Here is a 24,420-nt window from a genome sequence, read left to right as displayed (position 1 = left end):
TTACAAGAAGTCTACACAAATAGAGAATGTAGAATAATAGTTACCAGTATTTGGATCGTTTGCATGTTGTCTCTCCTACGGTACCACACCAATACAGCATGGAATTGTGGACATAAATCCTATCCAACGACAACAACATATTCTAAGTTTTCAGTCTGAGAGGCTAAATCTCGCCGAATGGTGGTACGTGGCTCAAATGCCAAATAAATAATGGTCCTTGATATGAAAAGGGTTGAAAAGCACTGTTTCTATATCACTGATTACATCTCAACTACTGTACAGCGTTGTGCATTCTAGTCCGTGCTGCTCCTCTTGTGTTGTCAAATGATGATGATTATGATGAAATAGTTATTGTCTGCCTGTCAGGTGAGATGATGATGATGGACTGGTGTTCATCGTCTGTGTTGGACTGATCTCTGCCTATATAGCACACTGACCCACCATGCAGTAAATATCTTAGATTGGGTATTGACGAATACAGATGGCAGTCTCAAAGTCTGATAATCTCCATAGAACCTGACCAGCCACTGGCAACAGACTTTGTCCTACGCCGGTGTCGTTTGCTGAAATTAGCCCACCTTCAAGCTCACAACGGGTCGCGTCACGGTGTGAGTTCGTAGATCGGGTATGAGCTCAATGCTGTACTTTCCCGCCCCGCAGGCAAAACAGTCCATAGAACTGCAGGACAGGTCCTCGATTCAGCGGCCACCAATATAACATTTCTGATCTTTTTTTGTTTCTTTTTTTGCTCCAAATGACTCGACAGGTGATTGGCCCAAATGACCCGATCGCAAAGTCCGATCGTTTATGGTTTCTTGTTTTAATGGAAAGAGGCTAGGGAAATAAAAAATGTGTCACTTTTGCATGTGCCTGATACACTGTGGTGGAAACCTCACATGTCCAAAACTGTTACTTTTCAAATTCGAACTCAAAAGTAGCAGATCTACAAGCTCAAAGCGCGCCGCCTCTCGCCGTGTTTCGAGCTTGTAGATCTGCCACAGTTGATGCTTTTGTGTGATCAAGTAGGGCAGTAATTTACGCAAAAAACACAAAAAAGTTAAAATATGGAGATAAGAGGTTTCTGCCTGGCAACGCAGCGGGGATAAAACTTAAAATCCAATAACTCGTCGTAGTGTGATTTTTAACTAAATAAATGAAGCACAGAGCAGATCAGTCAAACTTGACATCATTACACAAGACTCCCCCCCCCCCCCCCCCCCCCCACCCCCCCTGCTGTGACAAATTCACTGGAACGCATTTCCATCCACAAAGCTGCACTATAGCGTCTGCCCATCACGGCCCCATGCAAAACAAAAATACATGAATGAATGTGCCATTAATTCTATCTGCTGGGATGTATGCGAGCTAATCTTTCACATGTACAATGAAACCTCTTTGATGTGAGGCCAATTAGCATACAGCAGCGCACGTGTAATTCTCCATAATGCTCGTTAAGCGTATGCCCAGGGGAGAGTGAGTGTGTGTGGGTGTTGTGTGTGTGTGTGTGTGTGTGTGTGTGTGTGTGTGTGTGTGTGTGTGTGTGTGTGTGGTGTGTGCGTCGTTCCCCCTATATGCACGTTAGCATTGTATACATGTGGTACGCGGTGGTTTAATGCACACGCAGCTCCACCATCGCTCACTGGTTGCTAGTCAGTTATGGATTTGTTCGACTGAGGGAGGAAAAGCTTTCCACCTCCCTCCGTTTCGCCTAGAAGCTAAGACCTTATTTAATTAATGCTCGCGTGTGTGTGTGCGCGGTGCGTGTGCGGTGTGTGTGCTGCACGCGTGCATGTGTATATTGCCGCTGGTGTGGCAGAAACCTTGTATCGCCATAGTTTATTTTTATTTTATGTTTTGTGTTCATAAAATAAAGCCCTATATTATACTTAATGTTATGACCGTCTTGAGGACAACTAGCATTTTTCTGATCTCTCAAGAACACAACAGTGAAACATTGTGAGCTTGTGGATTGGCTTTGTTTATTTTCTTTTTACTTTTTGCTCATAATGACATGTCCAAATAGAGGCCAGGTGAAAGTCTGTTTCATAAATATCGTCTCTGTCAGGGGTGGAAACAATTGCGTGCCGCTTTTTTAATGCTTTGAGTGACGCTGGCTGTAGTATGATCAAGTAGGGCGTTGATTTACGAAGAAACGCAACAAGTTAAAATATGGACATAGAAAGATTCTGTGATGTCTGTGGTGAGACGGTGCTGACTTGTCATTAAGTCCCCTCGCTATGAAAGGAGATTACATTTGAGTAAATGTCATTATCTCTCTCTCTGAGCATGTCGCTCTGCTGTTTTCTGCTAAATCATTCCCACCATACAGATGCTGGGGGTTTAAATGGGTTAAGTCTCCTTGCTATAAAGGACATTACATTTGAGAATACTAAAGAGGACGTCGTTTAATTATCTTTCTATTCTCTCTCTCTCTCTCTCTGTCCCTCTATCTCTCTCCACCCCCTCCACAGAGTGTGGACACGGTGTGCACTCTGTACCAGTCCTTCCAGGATTCTGCGTCGGGCTCCGAGGTGTGATGGGAGGGCGCCAAGGATTCGGCGGCGGGGGGCCAGCAGCAGCAGGGGGGCCAAGAGGTCAGCCTCGGCAGGGGGGGACCCCTCGGCGCTCCTCAGACACTGTCCAGGCACATGAGCGCTACCGAGAGGCTACGCAAGGTCATCCAAGAGCTGGGTGGACACGGAGAAGTCCTACGTCAAGGTGAGGTCCGGCTCTACATGCAAAGTTTGTCCGTTAAGTTGTTACGTTGTCACTTTAGTGTTTAACCACTTCAACTTTTATACTTTAGCTACTGAAAATAGCACAAGCTCATAGCACGGCACTGAGTGCCAGGGTGTCCTTGGAACAACATAGTTTGCGATGGGAGTCCGTGGCCAAATACAGATAATTGTGGGGGCCTTTTTCAACAGCTACAGTTTCAAATAATGGTTAAAGTTGTTAAAAGCTAAGGCGACCACAGGTGCGTTCCACATCTTAACGGGTTAAAGCAGAGGTTCCAAACCACTGGTACGTGTACCTGTGCTGGTACGCGGGACATGTCCCACTGGTACGTGTACCTGTGCTGGTACGCGGGACATGTCCCACTGGTTACGTGTACCTGTGCTGGTACGCGGGACATGTGTATCAATATGGTCAATGACGATGATATAACATTATGTTGTGATATAATAATACAGCAGCAGGTAGGCTACGCTGTACGTCTGTACGCTGGCTGCAGTTTATCTCCCTCCAGCCGTAAGCGTTTAGTCAGCCCGTAGGTTCAGATCAGCCATGGCAACCTCTCCTTCCCCCGCCGTGCTAAACGACTGCTCTTAACCGCCGCCCCCTCATTCCTCTTAATGCCTGTCAGGGACGTCTGATTATCCTTCACACTGACTGCAGCACACACACACACACACACACACACCGCACACACACACACACACACACACACGCACACACATGCACACATACACACACCGCACACACACACACTGCACTTACCGCGCCCCACACACACACGCGCGCACACTGCGTGCACCAGGGCACACACACACACACACACACACACGCACCATGCACACAACGCATTCACTGCAACCACACAGAATAACTGCATCTCTCTCTCTGTGTGTCTCTGTCTGTCTGTCTGTCTCTCTCTCTCTCTCTGTGTGGTGTGTGTCTCTCTGTCTCTCTCTCTCTCTCTCTCTCTGTGTGGTGTGTGTCTCTCTGTCTCTCTCTCTCTCTGCCTCTCTCTCTACCTCTTCTTTGTCCATGCCTGTTTCATTTGAACGCCCAGCGCTCCGTCACTCTCCCTCCCTCTCTGTCAGGTCTTTTCTTCTGTGTATCTCCTCACCAGCAGCAGCCTGTACTCTGGGTCACGTGCTGCTGCTGGTGTGTGTGGAGGAGGGTGAGAGTGTTGGTGATGGTGACAGGAGCACAATGCTGTGTTCACACTAGAGGCGACAGAAACCACCACAATATGACCAGCTACGTCGTTGCAGTCACATAATTAATAATCAGTCCCCCACTCCTTTTGTATTGCACAACATATTAGCAATTGTTATGCATTTAACCCCACCCGAAAAGTTGAAGCCACCTCACTGATTTTTTTGAGTGATGCTAGCCACTCCACACACAGTTGTTTCAACTGTGTGTGTCCCTCTGTCTGTCTGTCTGTCCGTTTCACTATGGAAATATCATCACTGACCCTAGGTGTCACTGTTGAGCTGCCTAACACACATTGACCACTGCAGCACACACACACACACACACACACATACACACAAATTTTTTGTGTTTTTTGTATTGCATCACGCAGTGATTAGTGTCACAGTGTCACGTTGTACCTGCTTGCGGCTGGCTGCTGGCTTCTACTGACAATGACTGGTTCAGTTGTTGCTGCTAGTGCAGTGGTTCTCAACCACCAGTGGTCCCTGAGGGGATTCCAGGTGGTCCCCAGCTAAATGGTGGGAGAGTTGGTACTGTAACAATATAGATCTTTAACTCTTGAGGGCGTAACATTTGATCATCTTGATCATCTGAAACCAAATGGACCCGTACGGGTTAATTTGGTTTAATTGTACACTCTCAAGAGTTACATTATTTTATTGTTACACATCTGCATTACTCTTAATTACAAGAGAATGTAGAAGAATTGTTGTTTTGATCAATGTTTGCCTCAATACAGCATGGAATTGTGACAAATAACAAAATCTTATCCAACAGCAACAAAAAGTCTTTGGTTCTGAGAGGCTAAAATATCATCAAATGATGGTCTGTGGCTCAAATGATGGGTCTGTGGCTCAAATGACAAATACATATTTGGCCTTGATATGAACATGGTTGTGACTCATCATGCTTACAGGTTGTACTGAGTGAGACGTGAGCAATGATCACAGTGGATTTAAAGGGACGAATAATGTTTTATTTTCCCATCACTGACCTTCGTGTGTGTGTGTGTGTGTGTGTGTGTGTGTGTGTGTGTGCAGGACCTGTCCTGCCTGTTTGAGATCTACCTGACGCCCCTTCAGAAGGAGACCTTCCTCACCACAGGACGAGGTACGTGCGTGTTATTAATCATGTACCCTTGGGTGCCCATGAACTGTCTCTAACCCCTGGTACGTTTGTTTCCCTGGAAATTAATATTCATTCGTGGATTTAATATGCGTGCGTGCTCGCACTCACCCTTTATAAACAGTATATGCAGGGCTGAGCAGAGGCAAGAACATTTAATTGAGTGTTTATTGCCTAGAGGTGTGACTGGTGTCACAGGTGTCCCTCGTTAGCGGTGACACATTTCCATTGGACTTCCAGCGTCCTTGAAGGCCAGACCTCTGGGCTGCGTGCCCTGAGGGAGACACCGCTAGAGAGTGTACCTTAACCTGCTTAACTTTCACTGCACCCTTCTCCATTAACTATTCCTTCCGAATGTTAGCATTGAGCGTTGCATTTATGCGCTACCTGAGCCTATAGTTTAGACCAAAGATTCACAACCAAGCGAAACAAAGAGAGAAAGAGATTGCCGTGGTCCGAACGACCCTTTTTTCCATCTGCAGAATGCTAACGACCCTTAGCGTGGTTTCCCCCGCTCTATCTGCACCGCTCCATGGCCGAGTGTGACCTCGAAGATGAGACGGCACATCTCTCTCCCAAGATTGCAGCAGCCAGCGGACCGCTGGGGGGCAAATTAAAAGGCCATTAAGGGACCATAGGACGTGTTCGCTCTGAACAAATTAATGGAGTCATGTGTGTGTGTGTGTGTGTGTGTGTGTGTGTGTGTGTGTGTGTGTGTGTGTGTGTGTGTGCGTGCGTGTTAGCAGCAGAGCAGCTAGCTTGTCCCTAAGTGCCTTCATCAGACATTAACCACCGTAGGGACGGTGTAATGGTCTGACACTTAACGAATGTCTGCTGGCTTGACCTTCCTCCACCTCGTCTTCGTCCCCCTCTTCCTCTTACTCATCACTTCTGCTCCTTTTGCACTTTGTCTTATCTCTCCTCTCCTCTCCTCTCCTCTCCTCTCCTCTCCTCTCCTCTCCTCTCCTCTCCTCTCCTCTCCTCTCCTCTCCTCTCCTCTCCTCTCCTCTCCTCTCCTCTCCTCTCCTCTCCTCTCCTCTCCTCTCCTCTCCTCTCCTCTCCTCTCCTCTCCTCCTCTCCTCTCCTCTCCTCTCCTCTCCTCTCCTCTCCTCTCCTCTCCTCTCCTCTCCTCTCCTCTCCTCTCCTCTCCCTCCTCTCCTCTCCTCTCCTCTCCTCTCCTCTCCTCTCTCTCCTCTCCTCTCCTCTCCTCTCCTCTCCTCTCCTCTCCTCTCCTCTCCTCTCCTCTCCTCTCCTCTCCTCTCCTCTCCTCTCCTCTCCTCTCCTCTCCTCTCCTCTCCTCTCCTCTCCTCTCCTCTCCTCTCCTCTCCTCTCCTCTCCTCTCCTCTCCTCTCCTCTCCTCTCCTCTCCTCTCCTCTCCTCTCCTCTCCTCTCCTCTCCTCTCCTCTCCTCTCCTCTCCTCTCCTCTCCTCTCCTCTCCTCTCCTCTCCTCTCCTCTCCTCTCCTCTCCTCTCCTCTCCTCTCCTCTCCTCTCCTCTCCTCTCCTCTCCCTCCCCTCCCCTCCCCTCCCCTCCCCTCCCCGCCCCTCCCCTCCCCTCCCCTCCCCTCCCCTCCCCTCCCCTCCCCTCCCCTCCCCTCCCCTCCCCTCCCCTCCCCTCCCCTCCCCTCCCCTCCCCTCTCCTCTCCTCTCCTCTCCTGTCCTCTCCTCTCCTCTCCTGTCCTCTCCTCTCCTCTCCTCTCCTCTCCTCTCCTCTCCTCAGATGGAGAGCCTGTTTGGCAGCCTGCCAGAGATGCTAGAGTTCCAGAAGGTGTTCCTCCAGACCCTGGAGGAGAGGATCGCCTCCTCGCCCAACTTCAGCACCCTGGAGACCCCCGGGCAGTTCAAGGTGAGACACACACGCACGCAACGCACGCATGCACGACATGCACCTGTTCAAAGAAACACTTGTAGACGGTTTCCAATCTGTCTGTCTGAAATCACAGATCAACAGGTGCATGATCACTTACAGTACAACGAGCCGCAAACACTCAGCAATGGTGGTGGATCATAAAATATACTTACATGAATTTATATTTCTTTATATGATGATTTCCTGTTTTTCACGATGAATTGAAAATTGTGGACCCTGTTGTAAACAAGTATTGGTGCTTTATCATGGTTTCATCCTCAAAGAAGCAGTTTTTGTATTGACTTGTGTTGTATTGACTTTCGTTTTTCAAACGTACCTATTCTACAAACTGTGAAATAAAATGTCCAATCAATCAATCAAAGCCAGTGACCTGAAGTAGTCCAGCAGAAGCATCATCGGTCAATGTTTCCGTTTTAAAGCAATGCTTCTGGGTTATTAATAGCTGAAGTGTGATTCATAAAGCAGACATGACAAGGTGTGTGTGGCTGCTATTGATCCACACAACCCAGTGGTTGACCGCTTGAACTGGACAGAGAGAGAGAGAGAGAGAGAGAGAGGGAGAGAGAGGGAGAGAGAGGGAGAGAGAGAATGTACCATTTTTAGGTGTTTGCACTTTACTGGAGTATTTCCGTCTCCAATTACTTTTACTTCTATTCCACTACATCTCAGAAGCAAATATTATACATTTTCTCCGCTACATTTATTTTGAAAACTTTGTAGATTTTGATTATTATTACAAATCATACATTAACAACTTCAGCCCTGTATACATTTAGTAGTATTTCTGCATTGCAGTATTGATGCTTTTACTTAAGTACAACATTTGAGTACTTTTGTCCACCACTGTCTGAATAGCTTCCCCAGAGAGGGAGGTGTTGGGGTCGAGAGGTGTTGGGGTCGATCACACACACACAGACACACACACACACACACACACACACACACACACACACACACACACACACACACAGACACACACACACACACACACACACACACACACACACACACACACACACACACACACACACACACACACACACACACACACACACACACTCACACTCACACACTGACTTCTCGTCTGGTCTCTTTAACAGAAGCTGTTGTTCTCTCTGGGGGGATCGTTCCTCTACTATGCCGACCACTTCAAGCTCTACAGCGGCTTCTGTGCCAATCACATCAAAGTGCAGAAAGTACTGGAGAGAGGTATTGTGAAACGCACACACACACACACACACACACACACGTGCACGCACGCACACACACACACACACAGATGTATACCGCCCACGGTGAGCTACAGACTAAGTCTCGTTGCTGCCGGGCAGAAACCTCTACATCTCCATGTTTTTACTTTTTGTCATTTATTTTCTCGTACATTTGATGCCCTTCTTATTGTTTGTTGTTGTTTATTTGGATCCCCATTAGCTACCACCTTAGCAGCAGCTACTCTTCCACACATGATGAAATACATTAAGCAATATGAAAACATTTTACAAGACAGTCTAATAAAACCCAATGTAAAACAATTGATTATATGGTAAAGTAGCATCCGCGCTTGGAGCTTGTAGATCTGCTACAATTGCTATTTTTTTATTTGAATCCTGAAAAGTTACAGTTTTGGAAAGAGACGAAATGCAATAGCTACACAATAGCCTACCACATGTCACAAAGTGCAGTACAATGCAATAACCTATGAGCAAAGCAATACATACAAAATATTAACAACTTTACCTCCGCAGACCTTAAAACCAGTGCGACTACTCCAGAGCCTCCATGTTTATTGTGTCTGACCTCAGAGGAGAGCCCGTCCGTCACTTTAATTGACGGCCGTATCGATCACGATGGACGCAGCCATGATGCAGCCATCATGGTTGCATCTCCGTTACATCATTGTGTCGCTGTCGCTTCCAGCTTCTACAGCAGTGCTGCTCAACCCGCGGCCCGAGGGCCGCATGCGGCCCCTGCTTAGTGTATCTGCGGCCTGTCATCGTCATACCAATACAAATATAAATAGTTCTTTTCATTGTTTTTGAACAAGATTGTAGGTATTGTTTGTTCCATGAGAAAGTGATATGGCCTGATGTCAGAATTAATCATTGAGTGGCTAAGTTGAGTAGCACTGTTCTACTTTATGACGACTCACCTCAAGACTTTGTGCTCATTTAGGCTGTTTTCATTGTGGATTAACGTTCTTCGTTAAGCAATTATATCTGGTAAATTACATTCAAAAAAGCGGATTCTGTCACTTCTACATCAGTTCAGGGCTGCCTGATCCCCACCAAGAGCACGGCCGGGGACCTGCGACAGGAGCGCTAATAATTCCTCGTGTCTCCTTCGGCGAGCGTGTGTGTGACAGAGTATAAACATTTACGTTGATTTATGCCGCCGCTAAGACGCCTCGCCTTGCAAGCGCCGTTATGGGAAGCTGCCCAAACACAACAGCGGGAAAAGTGGAAGGAGATTGGCCTTCCCCGCCCACGCTCGGCGACGGGCAAAGTGCCCTCCTGTGCCTCTTAAAGCCGTTCCATTACACGGATTGCGTGGGGATTTCCTCAGGAGGGAAGGGCGCTCGGATGGCGTTTTAATGGGGCTGCGTTGAAGTAAACTGGCAACTCTTTGATCAAAGCCCCCCGAGAAGAACGGGGGGAACGCACAGCGCTGCTGCAGTGTTGATTTATTATGGATCGCTTGTAATTCTCCTTCTCTCGGAACGCGGAGCTTGTTTATATTTTTGAAAGGGCAACGACAATAACTAAACTAAACTGACATAAAGAAAAAATGTCATGGCCAGCCTCTGACATTGGGAGATAGTACAGGATGCTATAATGCAGGCTTCCTGCTCCTCTTTAATGCAATGAGGACCATTCTAAAGTTGTCTTCTAAATCAGTAAAACAGTTTTCTGAACCAAACCCTTTTCATGTCAAGGACCCTAAAAAATCTCAAAATATTGTGTACCAGGGTCCCCTAGAAGCAAAGATTTGAGTAAAACAATGTTCGCTTTAAAAAAACATTACGTATTCAAAGATTTGTGCCAATTTGTAAGATTCTTCTTCTTAGAAGATCTATAAGCTCATAGTGTGGCACAAAGTGACGTGCTTTGAGCTTCTTCTTTTTTATCGTGACTCGCACAAAAAATCTAAAGTGGCACTGATTCCTTTCCAGGTTTCAATGTGTTAAAGACGGAGTAGGTGAAACTAGACTAGAGCAACTTATTAGGGAAGCATCACTTCAGCAGAACAGCGTGCTGGATTTTATCATCTGTGCAATGTTCATGGATGTGTGTTGTTGCTGGAGGTGCAGCACTGTGACTCATCAGCACAAAATGGCTCCCAGATATCTCCAAAAGGAAAATGATGTTGAACTCAATAAGACAATTAAATAGGACACAGTGGTATGACCCTTTTCTTTTTATTCCTCTTTTTATTGTGGTACCGGTGCAGTATATAACACCATAATACAGTGCCACTTTTTATGCTGCTGTGATCAAACTTCACTTAATTTATTTATAACATCATAGCATTTTTTTAGTTTAGTCTTTCTTATTTAATGTATTTACTCCACAGTGTATTACAGTAGTCTCTCAGTATTTTGTATGTTGTTGTAACTTGTCACCATATTCCTCTACACATAAATAGGACTAGTATTATCTTCCTCTGCACATAAATAGGACTAGTATTATCTTCCTCTGCACATGTCATACATAGGACTAGTGTTGTCTTCCTCTGCACATGTCATACATAGGACTAGTGTTGTCTTCCTCTGCACATGTCATACATAGGACTAGTGTTGTCTTCCTCTACACATGTCATACATAGGACTAGTGTTGTCTTCCTCTGCACATGTCATACATAGGACTAGTGTTGTCTTCCTCTGCACATGTCATACATAGGACTAGTGTTGTCTTCCTCTGCACATGTCATACATAGGACTAGTGTTGTCTTCCTCTGCACATGTCATACATAGGACTAGTGTTGTCTTCCTCTGCACATGTCATACATAGGACTAGTGTTGTCTTCCTCTACACATGTCATACATAGGACTAGTGTTGTCTTCCTCTGCACATGTCATACATAGGACTAGTGTTGTCTTCCTCTGCACATGTCATACATAGGACTAGTGTTGTCTTCCTCTGCACATGTCATACATAGGACTAGTGTTGTCTTCCTCTGCACATGTCATACATAGGACTAGTGTTGTCTTCCTCTGCACATGTCATACATAGGACTAGTGTTGTCTTCCTCTGCACATGTCATACATAGGACTAGTGTTGTCTTCCTCTACACATGTCATACATAGGACTAGTGTTGTCTTCCTCTGCACATGTCATACATAGGACTAGTGTTGTCTTCCTCTGCACATGTCATACATAGGACTAGTGTTGTCTTCCTCTACACATGTCATACATAGGACTAGTGTTGTCTTCCTCTGCACATGTCATACATAGGACTAGTGTTGTCTTCCTCTGCACATGTCATACATAGGACTAGTGTTGTCTTCCTCTGCACATGTCATACATAGGACTAGCATTGTCTTTTAAACACCAGCGTCAGACCACAGAGATTCACCAAGCATAGTATTACAGTTGATAGAAATAGTGCATTAATTACAGAGTTCAGCCAACTTAGAGTCTAGCGTCACACAGCAATAGTCGGCAACATGGTGCCCAACATAACCGCTGATCCTTAGAACATCCAACTTCATACACAGGCCTTTGTCAACAACGGTGAAATAATTCTCCACACACACCAGCCACCCAAATCACTGCTTCTTCTTCTTCTCGACTCCCTTCACACCCCTGTGCCCATAATATGTGATTCCCCAATGTTTACTTGTCAACTCCGTTAATTGCCTGCCAATTACTCTGGGAGGTGTCAGTGAGGCTGCCTGTCTGTGTGCCGCGAGGGCTATAATTAATGCCATAATGAATACCTTTAATGGCTCTTCTCAGCCTGTGGAGATGAAAGTGGAGGGGTGGGATGCAAAATGTCATCACCTTTACAGAAAGATACAGTCTTTAGACGGTCTAGGTTCTACATGGATCATACTGTCAGTGTTATATTGTACATTTTGGAGCGGTGCACATACGCACACACGCGCGCACACACACACACACACACACACACACACACACACACACACACACACACACACACACACACAGCGTCGCTGATTTTGTACACATTTGAGATATTACATGCTCTCACACCAGGCCTGTGCTATATGCTCAGCTTTCACCAAATCGATGCTAGCAGAACACAAGCAAAGTTAGAATATGGAGATAAGAGGTTTCTGGTTTCCAACGACTATACCGTCATGTTTGCCTTGTGTTGCATGCAGTGGTGAGAGGAGAAGCACACACTCCCCTCTACTGGTGGTGACCAGCTGTGTGTTGCACTACTACGGCTGCTGCACACACACACACACACACACACACACACACACACACACACACACACACACACACACACACACACACAAATATTTTATAAGGATATAAGGATTATACAAAAAAATCCTAAACATACAATAACCACTTCAGCCCTATATACATTTCAGCCATTTGGAAATTGCCTATCTACAAGCTTGTAGATCTGCTATTTAGTGTGGTTGCCCTAACAGGGCAACCAGACTATTGTTATTGTAAATGAGCGATACTTTGCCGCACTACTCCTCCCACAGTTTTTTCCGCACACACTCAAGCCATATGTCAAAATGACCGGCTTCATCGGGAATCGTGTGCAATATTAGTGGGAGGGGCCTATGTAAGCGACTGTGGCAACCACACTTTGCAATTTTGAAAGATTGCGACCTTTCTAGTTTCAAAATATTTTTGTATATATTTGAAAACTTCAAATGGGATATTCTACATATTGAGTACTTTCCAGTCTTCGTACTTTTAAGTACATTTTGATGTTACCAATACTTTTGCACTTTCACTCAAGTACATTTTGAATTCGGGACTTTCACTTAACGGTAACGGAGTATAGTTCTTACATTGCAGTGTATTGATAACTTGAGTAACTTTTCATCATCAGCCAAGACGGACCGGGCCTTCAAGCAGTTCCTGGAGGCCAGGAACCCCACCAAGCAGCACTCGTCCACGCTGGAGTCCTACCTGATCAAGCCCGTCCAGAGGGTCCTGAAGTACCCTCTGCTGCTGCAGGGCCTGGTGGTGCTCACTGACGAGGAGAGCGAGGAGCACTACCACCTCACTGGTACACACACACACACACACACACACACTCTACCACCTCACTGGTACACACGCACGCGCGCACACACACACACACACACACACACACACACACACACACTCTCTACCACCTCACTGGTACACACACGCTACTCTACCACCTCACCGGTAGGACTTCACTCATTTGGATTACACACACACACACACACACACACACACACGTGCACACAGGGACAGCAAACCGATCTTTACAAAACAGCAGTTTTTGATGTGACACCCTTTTAACCAAATTAAATGGTGTTAAACCATGTGTGTGTTTGTGTGCTACAGAGAGCCATGGAGAAGGTGTTATGTATCATGTGTAAAACTGCGTATATATATATATATATATATATATATATATATATATATATATATGATCCTTTATTGAGAAAAGGATATCCCCTTGAGATGTGTGTGTGTGTGTGTGTGTGTGTGTGTGTGTGTGTGTGTGTGTGTGTGTGTGTGTGTGTGTGTGTGTGTGTGTGTGTGTGTGTGTGTCAGAGCCAGAGCCAGAGTGGGGGGGGGGGGGGTCTGAATGTCCCCACACTATTGGGTGATGACTGGTCTATTTATTTATTTTCCCCTGACCGGTGCTGCATGCCATGCTTGCCTCTCGCTGCGATGACCATTCTGGCTGTAGTCTAGTCTATGAGCAGTAACTGCAGTCTCATCAAGGTGTCAGACAAGCTAATAAACTACAATTCATCTTTGTAGGAGAGAGAGAGCGCGTGCTACAGAGGGCCATGGAGAATGTGTCATGTGTTAAGCCGTGTGTGTGTGTGTGTGTTCTACAGAGGCCCAGAGGGCTATGGAGAAGGTGGCCAGCCATATAAACGACATGCAGAAGATCTACGAGGAATACGGGACGGTGTTCGACCAGCTGGTTGCTGAGCAGACCGGCCACGAAAAAGAGGTAATAATGACACAGAATTAACAGCATAAATAAATAACCTCGTTCAATGCAATCTCGTTTTCATGGGGGGTCTTCGGTTAGCGGGAACAAACGCTTGTGGCGTTGTTTACATCGGCGTGAACAGAGCCATGAAGACACAAATGTCGCCGTCAATCAACTGTAGTTTTAGTTGACTAAAATCTTATATCTAGTCTCAATTAAAAACTAGACTAAAAACATTTCAGATGACAAAACAGACAGACAAACAGACAGCTGTGTTTTAAACTGTATTTTCTGTATCTGATGATATTTGGCACTGTGTGTGTGTGTGTGTGTGTTAAACCTGCTTCAAACCAAAGAGGTTGCTTCTCGTGGTGTATATCAGCACCTCAAAGTCAAAGCTGCCTGACTCATTATCCTGTTTACACTTTCTACTGCACTGCCCCCCAGGGAACCAATATGTATTTAAATGTTGAATTGATGGAATATTTAGTTTAGCAGGCGGGGCTCTCTCTGCTCCATTGATATTCAAAGTCCCTGAGCCTGAATGTGGTCTGTGTATGATTTAAAAAAAGACGAGGTGGAGAGGGATGATGAATATGTATGTCACAAAGAGCTTTACTTTACACATAACACATGCAGTAATGACTGTATAATCACTTGTATGTATGGTTGTTGCATAATTCACACACTCTTCAAACAATCTATTGATCAGGCATGGGTCGATGATTATTACTTCACGACTACCAGTCGTCCAAAACGCTGGCCGCTCGCCTCTTAACAGGGGCACGGAAGTATGGTCACATATCCCCGATTCTCGCCTCCCTACACAGGCTCCCTGTGTGCGTTACAGAATCTAGTTTAAGATTTTAATGTTGGTTTTTGAGGGGTGCTCTAGCCCCTCCAATGTCCAACTTTGAGCGTTTGTGTAAACCCGGAAATTGAAGACTAAAAGTATGTAAACACAAAGCGGCATGCACCGCAACGGCCGCGACGTTGCGACACAGAAACATACACATTATAATAAAATAATAATAATAATAATTTTGGGGGGAAAACAAAGACAAAAAGGGGGACAACGGTTTCACCTGACACATTATGACATCATTTATTGTTATTTGAGGGGCGCTAGCCCCTCCTACTTTATATACAGGTTTAATGTTTGTCTTTAGTTCAATGTTTGTTTTAAAAACGCCATTGACAATGAAGGGAACATTTACGTCATCTAAAGAGAATTTAATGTTACATCACCTAATCAACATGCGTTAGACTTCAATATATTAGCACCCCTCACTTCACGCGGGCGTGATTTTTAAGTCTTTAAAGGAGAATTCCATGCTAGAAGGCTTTCTTACCTTTCTTTGTAGTTGTTACATCCCCACCAAAGAGGACCAGGTGTTTTTTTTGTGCAAAAACTCCTTATTGGCTATTTCCCCTACCATAAGCCCTCAATGAATTGCATTGAATTGAATGGGGCTATGGGGTGTTGTGCTAATTCGCTTATTTCTATCGAAATAAGTTATAAAGTGTGCCGCTTGGGATATTATTTACATTATGAAGAGAGGATATATACAAAAAATATATAATTATGAGAAATGATGGAAATAAGAGAATTAGCACAACACCCCATAGCCCCATTCAATTCCCATTCAATTCAATGCAATTCATTTAGGGCTTATGGTAGGGGAAATACCCAATAAGGAGCTTTTGCACAAAATAACACCTTGACCTCTTTGGTGGGGACGTAACAACTACAAATAAAGGTAAGAATGCCTTTTAGTATGGAATTCTCCTTTAAATGGGTTGGCATTGGTACCATTGTACACATCCAAAATAATCTACAAGGGCCCTGAGGTCGACTGACCAGTCACTTAAGATCCCTAACTCAAAGCTGAAATCCCGAGGGGATGGGGTATTTTCTGTTGCAGCGCCCCACACACTCATGTTAGAGCTTCTCAAACCTTGCCTGTGTTTAAATCCTGTCTGAAAACTCACTTGTACTCCCTGGCGTTCCAACATGCTGATTAAAAATTGCTGTTTCCACTGCAATATGTCTTCATGTTGCCCTGTTATTATGTTTTGTTGTTTTTTTGCCCTTTTGTATTTTAGTATTTTTCATTTTCTTCGTTTTAAATGTGCTTTATAAATGAGATGTATTGTATTGTATGGGATACTTGCATCTGGCTCAGGTTAGAAATTTTTGGTATGGTTAGGGCTGTTTCAAAAAAATTAAGTTGACGATTAATTGCCATACAAATAATTGCGATTTGATTTTCCTGCGATTTAATTGAGGCTTCATGATCAAAATCTGCACACATCAGATATGACAAATAACTTAAATATAGAAAGAAATTACTGACAAACAAAATAGCTGATTTACAAACATATGTCGGCATTTTTGCAGCACATTGAGTCACTTGTTGTATGAAATGTGCTATGTATATATATAAATGTGACTTGACTTGAAGGCTGAGTGACTTAACTTGTCTATTTATATTCCATGTCAGGTCACAGAGATCTCTATGGGAGAGTTTCTCATGCATTCCTCCGTGGTCTGGCTCAACCCCCATCCGTCTCTGGGCCGCATGAGAAAAGATCCAGAGTTGACTGTGTTTGGTGAGTCCACATACTGTCTGTCTGTCACCACCACTGGGCTGCCGCGTTGCATTCTGGGAAAATGAGTCCCCCCCCCCCTCCCCTGCTGCTGGCAGCCAACAGTCTCCCACTGGCACTCGCATCAAATTCCCACATGTGACAGTGTTCCCCTCAAAGCCTTTGGACACAGACGACCACATTTGACACGGTTTAAATGAGCTTCAGTGTCACCTGCAGATGTCTTATTAAAATGTAATCAACAGCCAACAAATATTGGGTTGCTAATCAGGATTGGTTCTGGGGTGGCACTGAGACAAGTGTGTAGCCGCAGCCCAGCTGGGGACTTAAAAGTCCGCCTGCAGGCAGTTTGAGTTGCCCCCCCCCCCCCCCCTCTAATTTTCTTCCTAAAGCGCCTATTTGTCTTTTGAATTGCATCAGGCCTTAGTGATGCTATGGCAACCAGGCAGACCAGCAGGCCATTCTCTTTTTACTTTCTTTCTAAATTTAGAGTAGCCAATTATTTTTTTGTACCCCTCTTTCCCCTCCCAATGTGCTTGTTATTGTGCCAATTTGACCATCCCCACACATCTCTGTGTTCCTCTTCACACTGCTGCTGTACATACCCACAGTCAGACACACCATGCTCCATTTTCATCACCGCTAAACCGCTAAAAAGAAGTTTAGGGATAAGGGGTTTAGCGGTGACAAAATGGAGCCCTATGAGTCAGATACCCTCCCCAAACCCTAACCTAACCCTAACCTCACAGGAAGCTGCGGAGGATTTTTAACCCGCAGCACGGATTCGTTTTAACCCGCCATGCACAAATTTTAATTATGCTTTAAGTAGCATGTCACATGATTCTGAATCCATTTCAAGCATTAGTTTTGCACGGAAAACACTCCTTGGGCTAAAAACAGCCATAGCCATCATCACAAATGTGATGAGGTCAGCACATTTGGGCACATTAATGGCAAGAGGCTATGGCCGTTTTTAGCCTAAGGCATATTTTTCGTGCAAAACGAATTCTTGGAATGGATTCAGAATCATGAATAAACCCTAGTTTGACACATTAAATGCTAATTAATCTAAACTAATGTCAAGAGCTTAATTCCTAATTCCACCTTAAACCTGTCCAGGCCTTCTTTTATAGACTAGCGATGTCGCCTCTTACGTCATTGTTGTGATGTCAGGGCGACATCTCGTATCCTTCGTAACAATAATCATCATGGCTTCGCTCGTGCACGCGCACAGAGCCGCTGAAGATTGGGCCCCTGTAGGTTGTAAGCCAGAGATAGGTCACTGGCCGACAAGCTTACAACCAGCTAGAAGTTGGACTATTTGTATCTGTGGAACTAAGTCAAACAAAATGTAATGCCTACAATTCCAAGTTTTTGGTCAGGGTGGGAGGAGACTCAAATAAATCCTGGGGCCGAGTCCACTTCAATTTGGCATACAGTAGCGCAAACGTCGATCACTCCCTGCTGATTTCTGATCGTCTGCACCTTTGTTAAATTGACGCACTCACACACTCCCACACTCATCTCTCTCTCTGTCGCTTTAATGAATTAGTCTCATGTCGCGCAGCTGCGCCTATGCCATAGAAAGCATAGGTGAGTTCTAGTCTAGGGAAGCATTGCCTGAGTGGGTGTGCTGACGCGGTCGCTGTGTTCTCTGTCATCATCAGTGTTCAAGAAGGCAGTCATCCTGGTCTACAGGGAGAGCAACAAACTCAAGAAGAAGGTGAGTTGTAGTTCCATACAATTTAGGCATTTAGCAGACACTCTTAATCCAGAGCCATTTACAGCAATGTAAATTACAATTATGTAAATTATGTAAATTATTACAAGGTAATACATCAGCTGCATAGCGATAGTAATCTAGGATCACACGGTAGGTAAACCAAGTACATCGGTCTAAACATTCAAACTGTCTAAACATTCAAACGGTCTAAACATCAACCAATGTATCATCGGTAAACTATACACCCCATAGCCGCGGTTCCCAAACATTTTATTCTGTGACCCAAAAGAGAGATTAGATGTTTGCCCCAAACTAGACCCAAACTAGTGAAAATATTTGTATTACTTCTTAAATATTTGTTGATGATAATCATATTATTACTGAAAATAATCTTTGGATTTTGTTATTAATTCATGAAAGGTTTTGCTTTTTTTTGGGAATGTTTTTACCAAAATGTTTTGAAATAATAAAACCAAATGTAGGAAACACAATCTATTCTAAGGGGACCCATAAGAATGTGTCTGCGACCCACAAATGGGTCCCGACCCAGTGTTTGGGAACCAGTGGCCAGTAGGATGCCAGGTCTACAAATGACCTGGCAATCTGTCTAAATAACATGCTATCTATTCCTATGCCTTTTAATGGAATGTTTAACATCTCTCTCTCTCTGGTGTGTGTGTGTGTGTGTGTGTGTGTGTGTGTGTGTGTGTGTGTGTGTGTGTGTGTGTGTGTGTGTGTGTGTGTGTGTGTGTGTGTGTGTGTGTGTGTGTGTGTGTGTGTGTGTGTGTGTGTGTGTGTGTGTGTGTGTGTGTGTGTGTGTGTGTGTGTGTGTGTGTGTGTCACATACAGAATAATCCTCGCTCGGCTCTCTCCCACGGAGGAGGAGAGCTGGACCCGTTCAAGTTCCGCTGGCTCATCCCCCTCTCGGCGCTGCAGGTCCGATTGGGAAATGCTGCAGGTGAGAGGAACCACGGCGTGGCATTTTCCCTATATAAACGCATACACACACACACACACCATGACATCACTCACATAATACATTATTTTGTTCTCTCACTCTCTCACACACACACACTAAAGCAGGAGCTCATAAGCCCACACAGCCCTGTCGGCGTCAACACCCCCCCCCCCCCCCCCCTCTCTCTCTCCTTTGAATCCATCATCCATATATTGTCCCTTGTCGTGTTGTGGGGGTGCAGGCACAGAGAGCAGCAGCGTCTGGGAGCTGGTTCACACCAAGTCTGAAGTGGAGGGCAGACCCGAGACAGTCTTCCAGCTGTGCAGCAGGTAGCGTTGATTAATTGCGTCGACTAAAACTACGATAGAAGACTGTTCAACTGACTTAACGTTTTCCACCGACGAAAACGAAATAAGCTGCGATGACTAAAACTAAGACAAAATCTATTGGGGATTTTGTCAACAAATATATAGACTAAAATGTTGGGGAGAGACTAGTGGGGAAGAGATCCAGTAGAACTAAAAGACAGGTAGTTTTATGCTTTGTTGCGTTGTGAGCTTGTAGATCGGCTAAAACTAAATTGAAACTAAATAAAAATTTGCTGTCAAAATCAACACTAGAGTAGCAGGTCAGACACAACATATCTACCTCACTGCTCTTCCTTATGCACACACACACACACACACACACACACACACACACACGGGGGGGGGGGGGGGGGAACCCCACAAAAAGTTAAGATAAGAGGCTTCTACAGCATAGAAACCTCTTATCTTGTGGGTTTTTCGCCCCCTGTAAATTAGCACCCTGCTTGATCACACTGCAGCATCAAAAGTAGCAGATCCACAAGTTCCACAACTGAGCTTGTATATCTTTTGAGTTTGAATCTCGAAAAGTTACAGTTTTGGACATGTGAGGTTTCCCACCCGACAGAGACGATGGAAAACAACAATGACTCCGTTGCTGTCAACACATAAATGAGTGTTGATCAGCTTCGTGAATGAATAAATTATGCCAGGGTTATGAAATATTAAATGTCCTTGTTCAAGGTTACAGAACAGGTGGTGCCCGAGGTGGCCATGTATATTCATATTCCTAGCAAAATCATTTATAAAATCACACCCGTGTGAAGTGAGGGGCGCTCTTATCGTCGTCATGACGTAACATGTCTATTTGTACGACACATATTATGTAAAATGGGAATTTAATGTTTGTGTAAGACGAAAGTCTACACTAATAGCTGCATATAGGAGGGGCTAGCGCCCCTCAAAAAATAGATACTGCATTAAGTAAGCTACTAATAATAGTCGATACTAATTTAAAACTGCGATAATTTGCTGACTCTCCTATTGACCGATGACCTGGTCATCACATTATGCCTCAGGAGCTCAGGAATGTGACAAAAACCTCTCCATGAATTCAAAGCTTCACGGGGTGTGTACATTTTTTGAATAGAAAATAAGTATATATATTTTTGGGGGAGTCAACTACTCGTTTTAGGAAACATTCAATACATTTATCTAATCTTTTAAGGACAGCAGCATTTGTTCCAATGTTCCACAAATCGCACACATTAGGACTCGGCCATACAAAATGTCTCAGTCGTGTGATTTTTGCTGTGTGTGTCCGTGTGTGTCCTTGCAGCGTGGTGGAGTCCAAGGTCAGCGTCATCAAGGTGCTCCGCTCCGTCCTGAGGGAGAACGTGAGGAGGAACATGGGAGGGGGCTGCAGGGAGCGGCTGACCCCCCTCCGCCACACCATGCCCGCCTCCGCCAAGATAGGTGAGTCTCTGCACTCTGCTTTAAACCCACTGAGACCTGGCTGAGGCCCATTAGCACCTGCCCTAGCCTGGACGACCTTACAGGCGTGTGCAAAGGCAAAACAATGTCATTTAGATGTCATTATTGACCTGGCATTGTATAGTGCAGTGGTTTTCAACCAGCAAATGTTCACGAATCAAATCATCCAAATCAAATTAAAGATTGCAGATCTACATGCTCATAGCGCTCAAGAAGTGCTTGTACTGTATATCTGCTTTTTACCCAAACCGCCACGCATTTGGCCTTCTATAAGAGGATTTATGGCTTTGCAAACATTGCATAAAGTGTGTAAATGTAAGCCTGCATGTACACCATCATATCTGGCAGAGCATTTCGGGTTCTTGGAGATAACGTGCTAGAGGAGCATATCGTAACGACTGGCCAGAAACCTTGTATATCCAATACTAGGGCTGTCACAATTACAAATTTAGGTTGACAATTAATTACACACACATAATTGTGATTAACGATTTAATTGTGTTTTTTGCATTAATCATTGGAACGTTACAATTTGTATTTCTGTTTGCCTTTTAGGCTCAATTTCCCCTCGGTTAAATCATTCCGATGTACCGATCACGTTTTGTGATCATGCGACACGTTGTGAGCTCGTAGATCAGCAACGTGTTTGCCACTTTGTGCGACAGGCTCGTACGACAAAGTGTAGGACATCAATTTAGGACAAAGAGATGCAAGGTTTCCATATGGAGCGACGATACCGAGATAACAATCTCCCATTCCCCCCCGCCAGGTTCCACCAGGGCCGCCTGGCTCTGCAAGCAGCCCCTCCTGGACCTGCCGGCCGCCCAGCCCGGGACCCTCAAACTGGGGCTCGACTCGGACGAATGCAGCCTGAGCAGCGGGACCCCCAGCCACCTGTCGGACCCCCAGCACCACCTCCTGCACCAACACCACCTCCCCCCCGGCCACGACTCCTCCTCCTCTAAACCTCGCTGCTCCTCCTCCTCCGCCAAGGAGTCCGATGGCGTGGCGAGCGACGAGGACGACTACGAGTTCGCCGATGGCGACGCCAGAGAGTCCGGAGTGGGGGGCGATGCGGGCGACGGCTCGGTGGAGGCACAGTTCCTTCAGATGCGACTGTCCGAGGGGGAGGAGGGCGGCGCGGCTACGGCGGCGTCGATGGGGCTCGCGGTGGCTCCCCGCGTCCAACCCGAGGGCGCCGAGGTGGACACGCCGGAGAGCCGGCACAGACAGACGCAGCAGAGCCACGGCGGCGCCGTCACCAGGAAAGGCAGCGTCGGCAGCGGTGGTGGTAGTTTCAGACGGAGAGACCAGGGGGCGCTGAGGCACAGCCGCTCGCTGGACAGCCAGACGGACGTGACCGCGGCCACCTCGTCGGACCTCAACGCCCTGCTGGAGAGGGAGTTCAGTGTCCACAGTCTGACCTCGGTGGTCAACGAGGACTGTTTCTACGACAACGTCAACAACACCCCAAATAACAACAACAACAACAACAAGCCCTCTTCCTCCTCCTCATCTTCCTCCTCCTCGTCCTCCTAGGACGGAGGTGACGGGAGAAAGAAAACAAAGCACCACGTGACTCAAACACAAAAGGGCTGACCGGGCCCCTGCTGCGTCCGAGGAAAGGGGTTACCCCGCGGTTTCTCCTTGGTACTGTGTACTGTACGCTCTCATGGGTGTTGTGCCTCGTCTCATAAGTCGCTCGTTGTTGATGTGAGTTGTTCAAAAAACGTCAGATCCGATGGATGCAGACAGGCTCACAGCCACGAGTACCCCCCCAACGCAATAAGAGAGGCGAGACGACGCTGTCCCAACGATAAGGACTGCAATGAATCTGCAAAGCACTGATGCATACTGTCTATGTTCCTCTGTGTTCCCCACCTGGTGGCTCTACCTTCATGCTCAATTTATATTCAGAAAATAGCCGATCAACAAGCTCACAACCCGTAGCGCATTGTCAGCTATTATTATTAGGATTATATGTTCACTTTGCACCGAGCACCAGATTATGTTTTGATCGTTTTCCTTTCAACTGAAAAGAATGTCACCTGGGGAGTTTGTCATTAGTGGCCCCGATATTTTGATTATTTTGTATTTTCTTTATTTTTACGATTTAAGGATGGTGTGAAAGGAAAGGAAATGAGGTGGCAAGCGGTTAGGAGTTGCCCTAGGAGCTGACTGTGCGCTTCCTGTACAGAATGAACAGGAAGGAGACTTTAAAACGCAGCTCTGCCTTTTTTTTGCTGTATTTTTGTGCACTAAAATACACTGTTTGCCTCTTAAGAAAAGATTCTTTGCTGTTTGTATATGATTTGTATTGTTTTTATTTTATTTTATTTATTGACTGGTTTGTTTTGTATATCTTAGCAAAGACATTTTCGGGGTGAAGACTTGAACTATTGAAAAGATTTGGTCCACTTGTGTTAAAAAAGAAAAAAAAAAAAAAAAAGAAAAAGAGATTCAATACTGTCCCCCCCACACATTCTTTTATATGTAGACTATTGAATTATCTTTGTCTACAAGGATTATATTTACATTGTATGCATTGGGTTGTACAGTTATTTTTTTTCTTTTCTTTTTTATATAAAATGCTTTAATTTTAAACTGCAATAATGTTTGAAGCCCAATGACTCTTTTTTTATGTTTGTATGTGTCTTGTAAATACCAGCTTTTGTTAAGTATGCTGTAAATCTTTTGAACAATTTCTATATTCTCTTCTACCTACTTGACATTGTACAGATTTGTACAGGTGGTGTATATTTTTGTACAATATGGAGGGTACTGCTAGACAAACCACCAAGTACATTAGTTCTCTTTCCAGGAGCGTTTTCACTTGAACCACTTAACCCATTCTGACCTGAGATCAGATTCATACGAGGTTTCCGCCGGACACACACTGGTCTGAAGAACCTATTCTGACCTGAGATCAGATTCTAAAAAATGTCAGTCGCTCTTCGATTTTTCAAAAAATAGCAGACCTACAAGCTCGTATCGCGCCACTCGGTGGCGCGATATGAGCTTGTAGATCTGCTATTTTTCAATAGCTAAAGCATAACATGATGCTGACACCAAAATGGGTGCCCGCCCAGAATGGGTTAAAGTCCTATTATACTTCGTCATACAAATTAAATGGCGGAAATCTACAAGCTCACAACACGTGGCAACATTTTGGTCGATGTAATGACATGCCCAAAAATAGGATGGCAGGTTGAAAGTGGTTAACATGCAATGCCTTTAACCCATTCTGACCTG

General features: G+C 45.2%; 1 protein-coding gene across 1 annotated transcript in view; it reads left to right on the top strand.

Annotated features, from left to right (window-relative positions):
• tiam2a (TIAM Rac1 associated GEF 2a) overlaps positions 1 to 24,153 on the top strand; it is an 80,794-nt gene extending 56,641 nt beyond the window's left edge. The window contains 16 exon segments of the mRNA XM_083792417.1: positions 2,472 to 2,533; positions 2,535 to 2,641; positions 2,644 to 2,690; positions 2,692 to 2,718; positions 4,989 to 5,051; positions 5,053 to 5,058; positions 6,792 to 6,917; positions 8,042 to 8,150; positions 12,984 to 13,163; positions 13,978 to 14,096; positions 16,583 to 16,691; positions 18,356 to 18,411; positions 19,261 to 19,369; positions 19,611 to 19,698; positions 21,014 to 21,150; positions 21,938 to 24,153. Of these exon segments, the coding sequence (XP_083648543.1) occupies positions 2,472 to 2,533; positions 2,535 to 2,641; positions 2,644 to 2,690; positions 2,692 to 2,718; positions 4,989 to 5,051; positions 5,053 to 5,058; positions 6,792 to 6,917; positions 8,042 to 8,150; positions 12,984 to 13,163; positions 13,978 to 14,096; positions 16,583 to 16,691; positions 18,356 to 18,411; positions 19,261 to 19,369; positions 19,611 to 19,698; positions 21,014 to 21,150; positions 21,938 to 22,707 (2,115 nt within the window). The 3' untranslated portion in view covers positions 22,708 to 24,153.
• Positions 24,154 to 24,420: the final 267 nt, after the last annotated feature.

The sequence above is a fragment of the Protomyctophum parallelum genome, assembly GCF_964188405.1.
Source record: "Protomyctophum parallelum genome assembly, chromosome: 20".
Taxonomy (NCBI): Eukaryota; Metazoa; Chordata; class Actinopteri; order Myctophiformes; family Myctophidae; genus Protomyctophum; species Protomyctophum parallelum.
The sequence above is the reverse complement of the archived record's forward strand: the minus strand, read 5'-3'. Positions and strand labels throughout refer to the sequence as shown.